The following is a 13,978-nucleotide window of genomic DNA, read 5'->3' as shown; positions in this document are numbered from 1 at the left end:
TCAGGTATTGCTCACTCAAGCCCCAAAAGAGTTACTGACCATATTGTGACCATGAAATTCACTCTCTGTGTGCTTTCATTTTTATCTTTTTTTTTTTTTTTAAGATGTATTCATTTATTTGAGAGAGAGCACATGGGTGGGGGAAGGAGCAAAGGGAGAAAAAGAATCCCAGACTGAGCCCTACACAGGGCTCAGTCTCATGACCCATGAGATCATGACTGGAGCTGAAATCAAGAGTCAGATGCTTAACCGACTGCACCACACAGGCACCCCTCTTTTTTTTTTTTTTTTTTTTTTTTTTTTATTTGAGAATTCTCACTTGACTTAAGCACATGTTAAAAAAAAAAAAAAAAGGCCATGAGAATTCCTCCAGTTTTCTCAAAGTACTGGGTGTGAGTGTAGGAATTGCTGTAGGCAGAATACCATACTGAATTTTACATCAGGCCCTACTTCTTTTCTTTTCTTTTCTTTTCTTTTCTTTTCTTTTCTTTTCTTTCTTTTTTCTTTTCTTTCTTTTCTTTCTTTTTTTAGGTTTTGTTTGTTTGTTTGTTTGTTTATTTATGTACATCTTTATACCCAGTGTGGGGCTCTCAACCCAGAGATCAAGAATGGCATGCTCCACCCACCGACCCAGCCAGGTGTTTCGACATCAGACCCCACATCTTTTTTCTATCCCTTTTAAACTCTCTGAGTTCCTGTTAAATAGGCATCTCAAGGCCCCCTTTGGCCTTTCTAGCATGATTTATGACTCCCTCTAAGTGCTGACCAAGAAAGACATTGGCATCATAACACAAGGGATTTTCTGTTGTTTGAAGCAAAAGAGCAGATTTAAGTTAAATTCGTTTTATTTTTTAAGAAATTTTTTTTTAAGGGGGTGCCCAGGTAGTTCAGTGGTTTAGCGCCGCCTTCAGCCCAGGGCCTAATCCTGGAGACCCGGGATTGAGTCCCACATCAGGCTCCCTGTATGGAGCCTGCTTCTCCCTCTGCCTGTGTCTCTGTCTCTCTCTCAATGTGTGTGTGTGTGTGTGTGTGTGTGTGTGTGTGTGTGTGTGTCTCATGAATAAATAGATAAAATCTTTATTTTAAAAAAATAAGGTTTTTTTTTTTTGTTTCCCGGTTATTGGGTCTGTGTCTCTTGTTTTTCATTAAGGATATAGGCTAGATGCTTCGTTTTGGCAGGGAGTAGTACACCTAGGTGACTCAGTTGGTTGTGTGTCCAACTCTTGGTTTCGGCTCAGGTCATGATCTGGTGGTCTTGAGATCAAGCCCTGCATCAGGCTCTGCACGTAGCAGGGAATCTGCCCCAGATTCTCTGTCTCCCTCTGCCTTCTGCGCTCTCTCCCACCCCCCACCCTTGACCCCGCACATGTGCATGCTTTTTCTCATAAATAAATAAATAAATAAATAAATAAATAAATAAATAAATCTTAAAACAAATTATTTTTTAAATTTTTTCTTATTTTTTAAAAAAGATTTTATTTTTATGTTGAGATGGAGAGAGCACAGAGGGAGAGGGAGAAGTAGACTCCGCACTGAGCAGAGAGCCAGACATGGGGCTCTATGCCAGGACCCTGAGATCGTGACCCAAGCTGAAGGCAGATGCTTAACCGACTGAGCCACCCAGGTGCATTTGTGTTTGAAGAAGACTTCTGGGTTGTCCTGACACACAATAGGGAACCACTGGTCTAATCCAACATCTTCCTTTTCAGTTAAAGAAGCCGAGGCCCAGGAACATTAAGGTTGCATCTCACTAAGTCTCAGTGCTGTAGGAAAAATTATATTTTCCTTGGCTTGTTACATCTTTAGATGTTACTTCTCTTGTGAGGCCATAAAGATTCTTTCTTGCCTTCACTCTTATTGGTGATTTCCTAAAATAAATGATTGAACTTCGCCTCCAGGGGTGACCATTTCATTTCACATCTCTTTCTGTGGCATCTTATTTTCTACCTTTGTTTGACTTTTTTTTTTTTTTCCATCTTCTTTTGCTCCAATGTCATCCTTAAAGCTTGCCTATGGGTTCCTTACAGGAGAGAGAGGGACCCTAACAAGTTTTATTTCTCAGTTTAGAAGTGGTTCAGAAAAGATGTGTTTTAGTGTGCAAAACATCCCCACATTTTTGCTACAGTTAAAAGTTTTCTTAAATCTGTCACTAACAGGTAGGTTTCTGTGCCCAGTTCTTGGCAGTTCGTGTGCTTCATTAGAAAAACACTGAATTTCCCAACTCTTTCCCAAGGGCTTATAAGATAACAATAGGTTATTCCTCAAAAAAAAAAATCTAACCCAAATAATTTAATCTCTGGAACACTGGTCCCTGGGGATTTCTCTGACCCTAAGGTCAGGTTCCTGGTATATGTTCTCATTTTACTGTTTATGTCATCTTTATTGCATTTACCACAAGTGCAGTTCTACATGTATTTATATGATAATTTGATTAATGGCTATCTCTCCCACTAAACTATAAGTTCTCTGAAAGTAAAGACCAAAGCCAATGCTGTATTCCCAGTGCTTAGCACAGGGCCTGGCACACAAATTCTACTCATGCAAGCCCAGTATGGTGGTATGACCTAGGTGCTAACAGTAGGACCAGTAACAGAGAGAGAGTAGGCAAGAATGATTCAGTCATGGGACGCCTGGGTGGCTCAGCAGTTGAACATCTGTGTTTGGCTCAGGACAGGATTCTGAGGTCTTGGGATCGAGTCCTGCATCAGGCTTCCTGCATGGAGCCTGCTTCTCCCTCTGCCTGTGTCTCTGCCTCTCTCTCTCTGTGTGTGTCTCTCATGAATAAATAAATAAATCTTAAAAAAAAAAAAAAGATTCAGTCTTGTGGCTTTCAGACTTTTCTAATAGCAGAACCTTTTTTATACTTCCTCCCCAAAGAAAGTAGACTTCCTGGATTTTGTAAAACATAAAAGTGGTACTCTTCCCAAGCTCCTTCTCCACCTGCTTCTTGAAATCTCTTTTCTCTAATCCCATGCCTTTGGATGGGCTAACGGGGATGCCATAGTCCTAGAGCTCTGAACCTGCGGTCTGTTAATAGGGAACAAAGAGAGGTCTCCTGGGGCACCTTCTCTGGGCCTCTGGTGCTCAAAGGCACTTTACTCCTGGGAAGTCTGGGGAATAGGAGTTTAAGAAAGGGTTGCAGCTTGGGGATCCCTGGGTGGCTCAGCAGTTTGGCGCCTGTCTTCCGCCCAGGGCGTGATCCTGGAGATCCTGGATCAAGTCCCACATCAGGCTCCCTGCGTGGAGCCTGCTTCTCCCTCTGCCTGTGTCTCTGCCTCTCTCTCTCTCTCTCTCTCTCTCTCTGTGTGTGTCTCTCATGAATAAATAAAATCTTTAAGAAAGAAAGAGAGAGAGAGAGACAGAGAAAGAAAGAGAAAGAAAGAAAGGGTTGCAGCTTGAAATTTGTTGACACTCCAAAAAATTTGAGCTAATAAGCACTTAGCATCCATGCTTTTTTCCCACTCCTAAAACAAAAAGCAGTTCCAGGCTTCTCTAATCTCTCCTTTGGCTTCCTGGCAGGAGTGCTAGATAACTTAAATAAATATGTCTTTCAGGACAACCCAGGTTTTCTCAAGTTAGAGACCATGTGCCGTTGGCCTGTGGGAGCCTATTTAACTCAAGATGGCCTTTAGCTCCTAAACAGATAATGCCACTGGGGCCTAAGTTCAAAAGCATTTCTATTGTTTGGGCTCAAGAAGGGAGGTCTTTCCCCCTTCCCTGACATCTCTTGGCATGAAACAGAGATTCCTTATCCTGGTTTTATCATCACCAAATTCCCAGCAGCCACAGAGGTTCCCCCCCCCCCCGCCCCACCTCCTCTCAGCCCCATGCTGCTGTGTCCACCCCAATCCCTGCAATGAATCGTTCATAGCAGGTAGTTTCTGGGTTGGCCAGAGCTGCAGCCCTCAGGTGGAGTGTTTGTATTTGAGAATCTAATTTCCTCATTATTCCCCTGGTCAGCCATTAATGTTCTGCAGCCAAGTGGCAAAATTGTCACCCAGTATTGTGATTCTCCAGTCCCTAATCCTAAAATCCCACATGTGTAAGGAAGCATTGGAGACTGTCCAAGAGCAGATCATGATAACAATCAGGGGCTACTCCTTGCAGGGCCCCCTCCTGCCAGACCTGAGTACAAGACATCTCCCTTTGTTTTACACCTCCACCCTACATTGTAGCGGTATAACATAGGACTTCAATTTGAACCACCCCAAGTTCACAGGAGTATCCTAAGTGTTGGTGTCTTGTGACTACTCATACCCTCATGAACTTTCATCTTAAAACATGGAGTATCGATCCTTTCTGCTTCCTAATATGGAAGCTGCTCAGTCTTCTAGTTCTCTATTTTCAGGGCTTTTTCTAGCCTTGTTTTGCTCTCTCAGTACATCCCAGCTACAGTATACTCAACAGTCATGAGGGCAAAAGGGATATTTTATTCCCTATCCCCTCCTACTAGAGCTAAACATTTTCTAACCTTTTGACTACACTAACTTGTTGGACCAGAGAGTAATCTTTAGGAAATCTTATAGCCCTTTCTGCAGTTACAACTGAGAGTACAAAGCCCATCCCCTAGAATACAGAATAGATACTTTTGCTGGTGATCTAATAAATGTATGAAAGTACTTAGGCCTGTTTGTCTCTCCAGCCCACATATATCAAGCAGTGTTCTCTGGAGAAACAGAACTAATGAAGGTATCTAGAGAGAGGGAGAAGCTTATTTTAAGGAATCAGCTCGTGTGATTGTAGAAGCTGACAAATCTGAAGTCTGTAGGGCAAGACAACAGGATGGAAATTCCAGCAAGAGTTGATGTTGTAGGGATGCCTGGGTGGCTCAGTGGTTGAGCACCTGCCTTCTCAGGGTGTGATTCCCCGGGGTCCTGGGATTGAGTCCCACATGGGGCTTCCCGCAGGGAGCCTGCTTCTCCCTCTGCCTGTGTTTCTGCCTCTCTCTGTGTCTCTCATGAATAAATAAATCTTAAAAAAAAAAACAAAAGTTGATGTTGCAGATTTGCATCTGGAAGCAGAATTCCTTCCTCTCCACAGAACCTCAGTCTTTTTTCCTAAGGCCTTTAACCAATTAGGATGAGGCCCACCCAGATTATGGAAGGTGACCTGACATACTCCAGATCTACTTTTTTTTAAAAAAAAAATATGTTATTTATTTATTCATTCAAGACACAGAGAGAAGCAGAGACACTGGCAGAGGGAGAAGCAGGCTTCTCGCAGGGAGACCAATGTGGGACTCAGTCCTAGGACCAGGAGATGCCCTGAGCCAAAGGCAGACACTCAACCACAGAGCCACTCAAGCGTCCCAAAATCTACTTGTTTAAATGCTAATCACACCTGAAAAATACCTTTCCAGCAGCGTCCAGACATATTTGATGGACACCACAGCCTGGCCAGCTTAGCACATAAAATTACCCATCATACCTCCTCTGTTTACTTCCCATTTCTAGTTTGCACCTTCTGCTTCTACTCCTTTCATTTTTCCTTAAGAATTTACTCATCTTTCTCCAACCTATAATTTGTTCTCCAGTCCCAGTCACGGGGCACCATCTTTATCCAAACCATTGCCTTTGCTCTTATCCGAGGCCACCATCTGATAATAGGCTTTTGAGAGTTCATCTACCCTCAAGGAAAGATTTCCCCCCCGTGTGAATCTCTTGGAACTTTGAGATCTTCCGGTGTGTTTTGTTCTCAGGTATCGTGTTTTGTTCTCAGGTATCGGGAAGAATGTGGTTTGTGAGAAGGCAGCAACCTCAGTAGATGCCTTCCGGATGGTGACAGCCTCCCGCTACTATCCACAGCTGATGAGCCTGGTGGGGAACGTGCTGCGCTTCCTGCCTGCCTTCGTGCGCATGAAGCAGCTGATCGCGGAGCACTACGTGGGCGCAGTGATGATCTGTGACGCCCGCATCTACTCAGGCAGCCTGCTCAGCCCCAACTACGGCTGGATCTGTGACGAACTCATGGGCGGTGGGGGTCTACATACCATGGGCACCTATATTGTGGACCTGCTGACCCACCTGACCGGCCGGAGAGCAGAGAAGGTGCATGGGCTCCTCAAGACCTTTGTGAGGCAGAATGCGGCCATCCGTGGCATTCGGCACGTCACCAGTGATGACTTCTGCTTCTTCCAGATGCTCATGGGTGGGGGTGTATGCAGCACAGTAACCCTTAACTTCAACATGCCAGGAGCCTTTGTGCACGAGGTCATGGTAGTGGGCTCCGCAGGACGTCTTGTTGCCCGAGGAGCTGACCTCTACGGGCAGAAGAACTCTGCCACACAAGAGGAGCTGCTCCTGAGGGACTCGTTGGCTGTGGGTGCGGGGCTGCCCGAGCAGGGGCCCCAGGATGTCCCACTGCTCTACCTGAAGGGCATGGTCTACATGGTGCAGGCCCTGCGCCAGTCCTTCCAGGGGCAGGGGGACCGCCGCACATGGGACCACACCCCTGTCTCCATGGCTGCCTCCTTCGAGGATGGGCTGTACATGCAGAGCGTGGTGGATGCCATCAAACGGTCGAGCAGATCCGGGGAGTGGGAGGCTGTGGAGGTGCTGACGGAAGAACCCGACACCAACCAGAACCTGTGTGAGGCACTCCAACGGAATAATCTGTGAGCCTGCACGTGGGCTCCCTGTCACAGGGCAGAGGGGCTGGGGAGGGACCCGAAGCCGAGACGGGAGGGCTTGGCCACAGCACAGACGTCTCTTTCATTTCACCAGTCACCTGGGCAGGGTCCAGGTCAAGCCCCCTCCAATGCTCAGTTACTCCTCAGACTTGCAGGATGGTGATGGAGCTGAGGGCCACACAGCGTACCCTGGGTGGAGCAGTCCCCCGGTTTCTGCTTAGTTGTGCTGGTGAGCAGAGCCAGCAAGGGTTTAACCTGGAGGCTGCTTTAGCCTATTTGTGGTCCTAACTAGGTGAGGAAGCGAAGCAAGGACCCAGCTTGGCTGATTCCTCGGGCCTGAGGAGAAATGACAAGAAGCCTTGCTCTCCTGCCTTTCCTGGGGTAGGGCATCTCAGGAATGGTGAGGGCATCGAGTCATCCCTCAGGGATCTGCACCTGCCCTCCTTCCCATATGACCAGGCCCTTCCAGCCCTTAGGCTGCCCCTTCCCTGGCAGAGAGGAGGAATTCTTCATTAGGTAACCTCTCAGGGGCTGTTGACCTAGGGCAAAAGGCCCATTATTTGGCAGTGAGGAGATAGGGAGAGTTCTGGAATATCTGATAAATGTTAATAAATAAATCAGAAAGTCTGACACTATGTTATGTGGTTGTTGTTTGTTTGGTAAATTGGATTTCTTTATCAATGAAAGGCTTGTTTATTGTTGTAGATTGTTCATATTTTTCTCTTTCCTTGGGGCTCCACAGCAGCTCTGGCCTGCTCTGCATCCATCTCAGTCTAGTGGGCTTATTCCCTTCCAGCTGAATCCCAGGAGCCCTCCAAGGAAAAGGAAATCTTTTCTCAGAGAACAGGACTTGAGACCTCCTGTCTTGCCTGCCATCTCCGGGAGATAGGGAGGGAGAGTTGGGGACCTCCCTAGGCTGGAGGCCACGAAGAAATCTGTTCTTGAAACCATGGATTTGGCTCTGGGGAGCTCTGGCCAGGAGACGGGAGGACTGGTCCCAGGGAGCCTGAATGAGACGAACTAGAGGAAAGCTCTACATGTTGCCCCAATTTGCCTGGCCCAGACAGCTGGCCACCAGCCATGCTTTTAGGAAGTGTTCTACACTGGGACTGCTTTTTAACCACCTCAGAGGTGAGGTTGGTGGGGGGAGAGGACACCCGTGTCCCTTTGTTTCCTCTGCCAGCCTGCTGGGATTAGGCCTAGCCCGAACTCCTCCCTTCTCCCAACTTCCCTCCCTCTTCCTTGCCCTGGGCTCCTTGCCAGAGAAAGGCTTGAGGAAGTCTCCCTCTTCCTCTTGGCATCTTTCTAGAAATCACCAGGCTGATTTTCCTGTGTGTTGTCCTGGTTTTTAAACCTTGTCCTTGTGAGATAAAATAATAGCTAGTGTTGGGGAGTATGCTTATTATTGCATGTTACCTGCCCCCCCCAGCTCCCTGAGACAATTTCCAAACCGCTCCGTGGGGTACTACTATTCTCATTATTCAGATCAGAAAACTGAGGCAGGGAGGGGCAAAGTTACTCCCTCCTATAAGTGATGGAGCCACGAAGGAGCCTGGTCAGGGTCATCTGACTACAAGAGCCTGACCCTGAACTACTCTCCCCAGCACTTGCAGATCTCAGAGACTGAGTGTCCAGGTGCTGCCGTCTGCACTCAGGGTCCTATCCACGTTACTGCCTTCTCTCTGCAGCAGGAATCTCCGCTGGGCCTCAGCTAGGAGGTGGACTGCAGAGAGAGCCTGCAAGGCATGATGCTGGTAGAATTTAGAAAGAGGCTGCTTGGGGCACCTGGGTGGCTCAGTCAGTTGAGTGTGGGACACTTTGTCCTCAGCTCAGGTCTTGAGCTCAGGATCATGAGTTCAAGCCCCACACTGGGCTCCATGCTGGGCCAGGAGCCTACTTAAAAAAAAAAAAAAAAAAGAAAGAAAGAAAAAAAAGGAAGGAAGGAAATAGGCTGCTCTTTTCCTCCTGGGGTGATCAGATCAGCTCTAGGTCAGTCCCTCTGTGTTTCTAGGATGATGGGATCCCTTACTAAGAAAGTACATGTGTCCATCATATATGACTCACTTGCTCCTAATTAAGAGCCATCCAGGTTACTGACCCACAGTGGCACTTACGTTTATAGGGCTCTACAGCAACCTCCTTTTTCACAAAGACAGGTTCCCCAGAAGTCCCAGGGCAGGTTGCGGTGGGCTGGGTGCAGAGCTACTATTGTGAGGACCCTGAGGTTCCTTGTTGGTACTCCCCAGAGTCTAGGTCCATGGCCATCCTCCAGACATCTTCACCATCATATATGTCTTGGGTTGGTCCCAGGGAGGAGATGCACCTTGAAATAGCCTAGATGCCTGTGGCCAAGGAAGCCTGCAGGGTTCTGGTCCTTAGGGGTGACTGTGCCTGCATGTGGATCCAGGCTTGTCCTGCAGCGCCCCCTCCTGGAGGAGGACAACATCACCTCCCTGGACCTGATCCCCTTAATCTCCGGATCCTCCTTGGGTCAGAGTAAGTTTTTCCAAGTCACTGAAAATGCAGTTCGCTTTTCCTCTCTGTGAGAGCAACTAGAAAAGAACTTCCAAAATACCTATTGCTTATTTCTCAACCCCCAACCAAATGTAGGCCTCATATTTACCCAATCATCAGTCCAACCCAGCAGTGTCCTCACCTCCCTGTCCCCAGACTCCCTCATTTTGCTCTTCTCACTCCTTCCCAAGTGACCTCTCCAAAATGCCAGGCCAAGATGTCCTTGCCTACACCCCCTCTCATCACTCCCAGAACTGCCCAACCTGGTTTCCCGATGGCCATGCCTCTGCGTCAGCCATGCTAAATGGTCCTCCTGCATGGGGCTGACCTCTTTCACATAAGCAAGGCTTTTTCCTGGCATATCCTCTTCTTGAAAGGCCACCCAACTTTCCTAGAGGACTCACTCACCCTGCTTAGACAAACCTGTCAGGAAATAGACCTGTGAATGTAGATCAGTTCTTCCTTTGGTGATTACTATTTCCTATGTCACCTGTTGGAAGAGAGAAACAGCTTCCTTGTCAGTACTGGCCTGGCTCACACCTCCAGCCCTGGAGACCTGTACATAGAAAGCAGATGTTCGGTCTTCTTGGGTCAGGCCTTAACCAGAGTTCTCAGGTCCACACATCTCCAGGGTTCAGGAAAGAACAGTGTGTCCCTGGTGCCCAGGGTATGATCTTATGCAACGCCACTTCTCTCAAGGCCTCTGCTTCCCCAGCCATTAACTGAGTCAGCCAACCGGTTACCTTTTTTTTTTTAAGATTTTGATTTTTTAAAAGATTTATTCATGAAAGAGGCAGAGACATGGGCAGAGGGAGAAGCAGGTGCAGGGAGCCTGATGTGGGACTCACAGTCCCAGGACCTGGGATCATGCCCTGAGCCAAAGGCAGATGTTCAACCACTGAGCCACCCAGGCGTCCCTATTTATTTGAGAGAGAGCACAGAAGGGGTGAGGGGCAGAAGGAGAGGGACAAACAGACTCCCCACTGAGCAGGGAGCCCAACGCGGGACTCAATCCCAGGACTCTGAGATCATGACCTGAACCGAAGGCAGATGCTCAACCGACTGAGTCACTCAGGTGCCCCCAAACTCAGTTAAGAGTCCTTTACCTCTGAAAAGTCCTGGAGAATCCATGCTCATCCCTATAGACAAGACTTGGTCTGCATAGTCCCTGTGGGGGATCTATCTTCTGGGTGGTCCAGTCACTACCCAAGGAAAAGTGTGGGCAGAAGTAATAAATGTCCAGACCCCATGGCTTGCCCTGTGGACTTGCCACCAGGCCAGGGAGCATCCAGGTGACCCCTAAAGGTGGAAGCAGCCTGGGATGACGCCCATTTTCTTCCTCCTTCCATCTAGGCCTGTCCATCCTATCTCTTCCAGTGATCTTGCCAGGCCATTATTTGAGGGACCCCATACATGGTTCTGGACTTTGGATGGCCTCAGCCTTTCAGATCCTGACCTGTCCTCTGCAACCTCCTCAGCTCCCCACCTTGGTCTCCTTATCTTTGTGCCTTTTATGGGGACCCTCTGCTAGGTGGGTGCAATGCAATGACAAACGTTCACAGCCTAGCCCCCAAAACAGTTATAGCCCACAACAGCAGTAGTATGTAAATGCCACAGGGTAATACTGGGTGCTAGAAGCAGAGATCCCCCCAAGTCTTCAAGTTAAGAGTGCAATAGCCAGGTGGAGGGGTAAAGAAATAAAAGAATTTTAGGCAGGGGAAGCCCACGTGCAGAGAGTAAAAGAAAGATATGGGGCACCCCAGGTGGCTCAGCGGTTTGGCGCCGCCTTCGGCCCAGGGTGTGATCCTGGAGACCTGGGATCGAGTCCCATGTCGGGCCATTGCATGGAGCCTGCCTGTGTCTCTGCCTCTCTCTCTCTGTCTCTCATGAGTAAATAAATAAAATCTTTTTAAAAAATAATAAATATATGGCTGGTCAGGAACTTATAAGAAACCACTTAAAAGTTTTAAGGCAGCTGAGGCAAGAGGAGCAAGCTGCTAGAAGGGAAGCAACACCATTGGGTTCAGGTGTGTGTGTGGCAGGATCACTGGGTGGATTGCTTGGGCAAAGGGCCACAAGCAGGGAGAGTAATGAGCTCTCACCTGAAGGTAAGAGTGTCCCAGGGAGGGAGTGCTGACCATGGGATCTTAGAGGCTCTCAGCCTAGAAGGTACATTCACCAGCCTTGGTGCCTGATTAGCTGGTAGGAGTAAAGAACCGGCAAAGAACAGGATGGAGCCCAGGGTGACCCCCAGGATTTTGGCTTGAACAGTGATGTAGATGAGACACAAGAAAAAAAAAGCAGATTGGAGAGAGGAGAAGTTATTCATTTAATTTGGAAATCCCTATGTCTAAGGTAAATGAGGGACATTCAGAAGGACCAGGAGGCAGCAGGTATGAGGTTTCCAAAAAGGCCAAAGGCTGCCTCTTACGCAGCAGTTATCCAGTGGCTTGGCTTCAGGGCTCCAGGGAGAACACTCGAATCCACCACCCCACCCCACCCCACCCCCGGCTGCCAGGGAAAAGGCACCAATGCCTCTGTTAGGTCCACTTTGGGGGCAAAAACTGGTCCAGCTGTTGCCTCCAGTAAGTGGAAAGCAGTCTAAAGACACCACTCTTGGGACAGGCAAATGAACTCTGACACCTCAATGGGAGATCCCAAGTGTTGGACCCTCAAGGTCAGACCAAATGCAGGCCACTTCCCTAGGAAATGGAGCAAAGCCAAGCATCTGCTTCCTGTGACCTGACTGTCCCTTTTCTTTCTCTGCCCCAAGTTTCTCCTTACTACCTCCTTCTGCATCCCCACCATTACCCTGTCTGACCTTCAGGTTCACCTGAGGAGCCTTTAAATGCACAAAAGTAGGCCCTACTCCTGCAGATTCTGATTTGGTTAGGTCTGGGGTAGTACCCAAGAAGCTGTACTTTTGTTCACCCAAGTTCTTGGGTGATCCGGATGACCAGTCAGGCTTCAGACCCCGCACCCACCTTCCCAGCCTCTCTTCAGCCGTCTTATTTGGAAAGTCACAAAGTCTCGGAAAAGGAAAAATGTTTATTTTCAGCAAGTCCAAGGTTCCAAGTAGGGAGAGGGACTAATTTACCTCCGTCCCCCAGGGCCTAAGGCTGCTGCTCTGATTCAGGCTTTGGAGACAGGGAGCCACCAATGGGGAAGGAGGCAGGAAAGTCACTTGTACTGAGGGGAGAGTGGAGGTACAAGTGGGGCGGCGCAAACACTCAGCATCTTGTTGATGTCCACCTGGGTTGATTTATCCACCTCAGCCTTGAGGCGGCTGCTGACCCCCAAGCTGGGCAAACAACCGGGCTCCTCTCCAACCTCCTCTCCCAGGGGAACCAGAGCATGGGTGGAAGACACAAATGTACTGCGGCAAGGCAAAGTGAGGCCTGAGGCCAGCTCACCTGCCACGGGCAGCAAGGCCTGCAGTTGCTCCACACCTGCTTCCTCGGGGATCAGGGCCAGCTCCAACTCAGGCTCCAGCTCTGCCTCAGCCTCCCTGTCCCCCTCCCCTGCCTGATTCAGCTCGGGATTGCAATAGTTGATGTACTGGTACAGGGGCCGCAGGCGCTGGGCCTTTCCTGCAAAGACCCAGGGCAGGGCAAGAGCTGGAACACCAAGCTGTGCCATGTCAGAGTTCCATCAGGCAGGAGGAAAAGGGGAGGCCCAGGAGCTGCCACTCACGCTCCAGCCCCAACGTCTCTGAAGGTGCAGACACTGTGCTGGTCATTGCTGGGAGCACTGGAGCCCCCAGACTCTTGCGCTTCTTGGCTTTTTTGTGCTGTTTGGCAGATGGTAAGGGCTCACTCTGGCTACTTTCTGGCTCCTCCTTCTGCAACGGCAGGCCCTGTGGCGTCTCCACTTCAACCCTAGGATGGGCTTGGTGGCTGGGCCCTGGAAAGCTGGGGGACAGGGGGCTAAGGAGCCGGCCTCCAGCTTTGGCTCCTTTGTCCTGACCATAGGGAATAGCCCTGTCTGTCCACCACCTGGCGCCCAGATTCTTGTGTGCTTCCTGGTCAGTGAGGCTCTGGGCCGGACAGAGGACTAGAGCTCCTGGGAGCTCAGGTCCCTGACAAGGCCTTGAGACTCCTCTCGCTGCCCACCCCCCCATGCCAGGGTCCTTCGGGAACAGAGGGAGTGAGTGACAGCGGTGACCGGATGCTGTGGCACTGTGCAGGAGTGCAGGATTCAGGACCCCTGCTGGTGCGCCGGCCCACCCCCCACCGCGCCCCCAGCCCAGCAGCTGTTCCCTCTGAAAGCCCCCTCACTTGACAGGCTTCCTCTTCGGACCGTGACTGGTCCTTACAACGGAGGCCGTGGGCCTGGGGCCTCTCTCCTCTAACGACTCCACCTCTAGCTTGAGCCTCTCTTCTTCCAGCCTGAGTTGTTCCTCCTGGAGCTCCGGCTCTGAGACTGGTCCTGCTGGGCCCTTGTCTTCACCCAGGGTCCGGCAGGCCTCATAGGCTGGTACCAGGCACCGGTCTGCCATCACTGGACACTAGAGGTGGCACACAGGTAACTGATCACCAGGCAAAGGATGCAGGGGATCAGTCATTAGACACCGGACAAACACCAAAGGCAGATGAAGGGCACCAGCCCATGGCCCTCCCTGTCTGGGGAGCTTGTCCTGGCACTCAGGGGAGCGTCGCACAGAGTTTGGCCTCCCAGGGTGCCGCGGACAAGTGTCTGAAGACCACACAGCCTGATGGTCACCTCAGAGCTCTGAGCGTGGCCACCGGACGACTCCGAGGGCTGTGCCGGCCCCGCGGCGGTGCCCTCCGGGGCCCCGGGCCGCCTCTCGGCCCCTGCTGAGGCCATGGCTGCGAG

General features: G+C 49.8%; 2 protein-coding genes across 4 annotated transcripts in view; one reads left to right on the top strand and one right to left on the bottom strand.

The window, feature by feature from the left end:
- The window catches only part of GFOD2 (glucose-fructose oxidoreductase domain containing 2), a 39,042-nt gene extending 31,784 nt beyond the window's left edge, over positions 1 to 7,258 (top strand). For all 3 annotated transcript variants that reach the window (XM_055306210.1, XM_055306208.1, XM_055306209.1), the window contains one exon: positions 5,719 to 7,258. In XM_055306210.1, the coding sequence (XP_055162185.1) occupies positions 5,719 to 6,617 (899 nt within the window). In that variant the 3' untranslated portion in view covers positions 6,618 to 7,258. The remainder of the gene's footprint in view (positions 1 to 5,718) is intronic.
- Positions 7,259 to 12,320: 5,062 nt separating this feature from the next.
- CUNH16orf86 (chromosome unknown C16orf86 homolog) lies at positions 12,321 to 13,834 on the bottom strand. Its single transcript, XM_055306667.1, has 3 exons — positions 13,420 to 13,834; positions 12,836 to 13,068; positions 12,321 to 12,732 (listed from the first exon to the last, which is right to left on the bottom strand). Exons 1-3 carry the CDS (start codon positions 13,638 to 13,640, stop codon positions 12,323 to 12,325), a joined length of 864 nt encoding a protein of 287 aa, XP_055162642.1. The 5' UTR covers positions 13,641 to 13,834; the 3' UTR covers positions 12,321 to 12,322.
- Between the last annotated feature and the right edge of the window lie 144 nt (positions 13,835 to 13,978).

Source organism: Nyctereutes procyonoides, unplaced genomic scaffold (genome assembly GCF_905146905.1).
Source record: "Nyctereutes procyonoides isolate TBG_1078 unplaced genomic scaffold, NYPRO_anot_genome, whole genome shotgun sequence".
Taxonomy (NCBI): Eukaryota; Metazoa; Chordata; class Mammalia; order Carnivora; family Canidae; genus Nyctereutes; species Nyctereutes procyonoides.
This window is presented reverse-complemented; position numbering and strand designations above follow the sequence as displayed.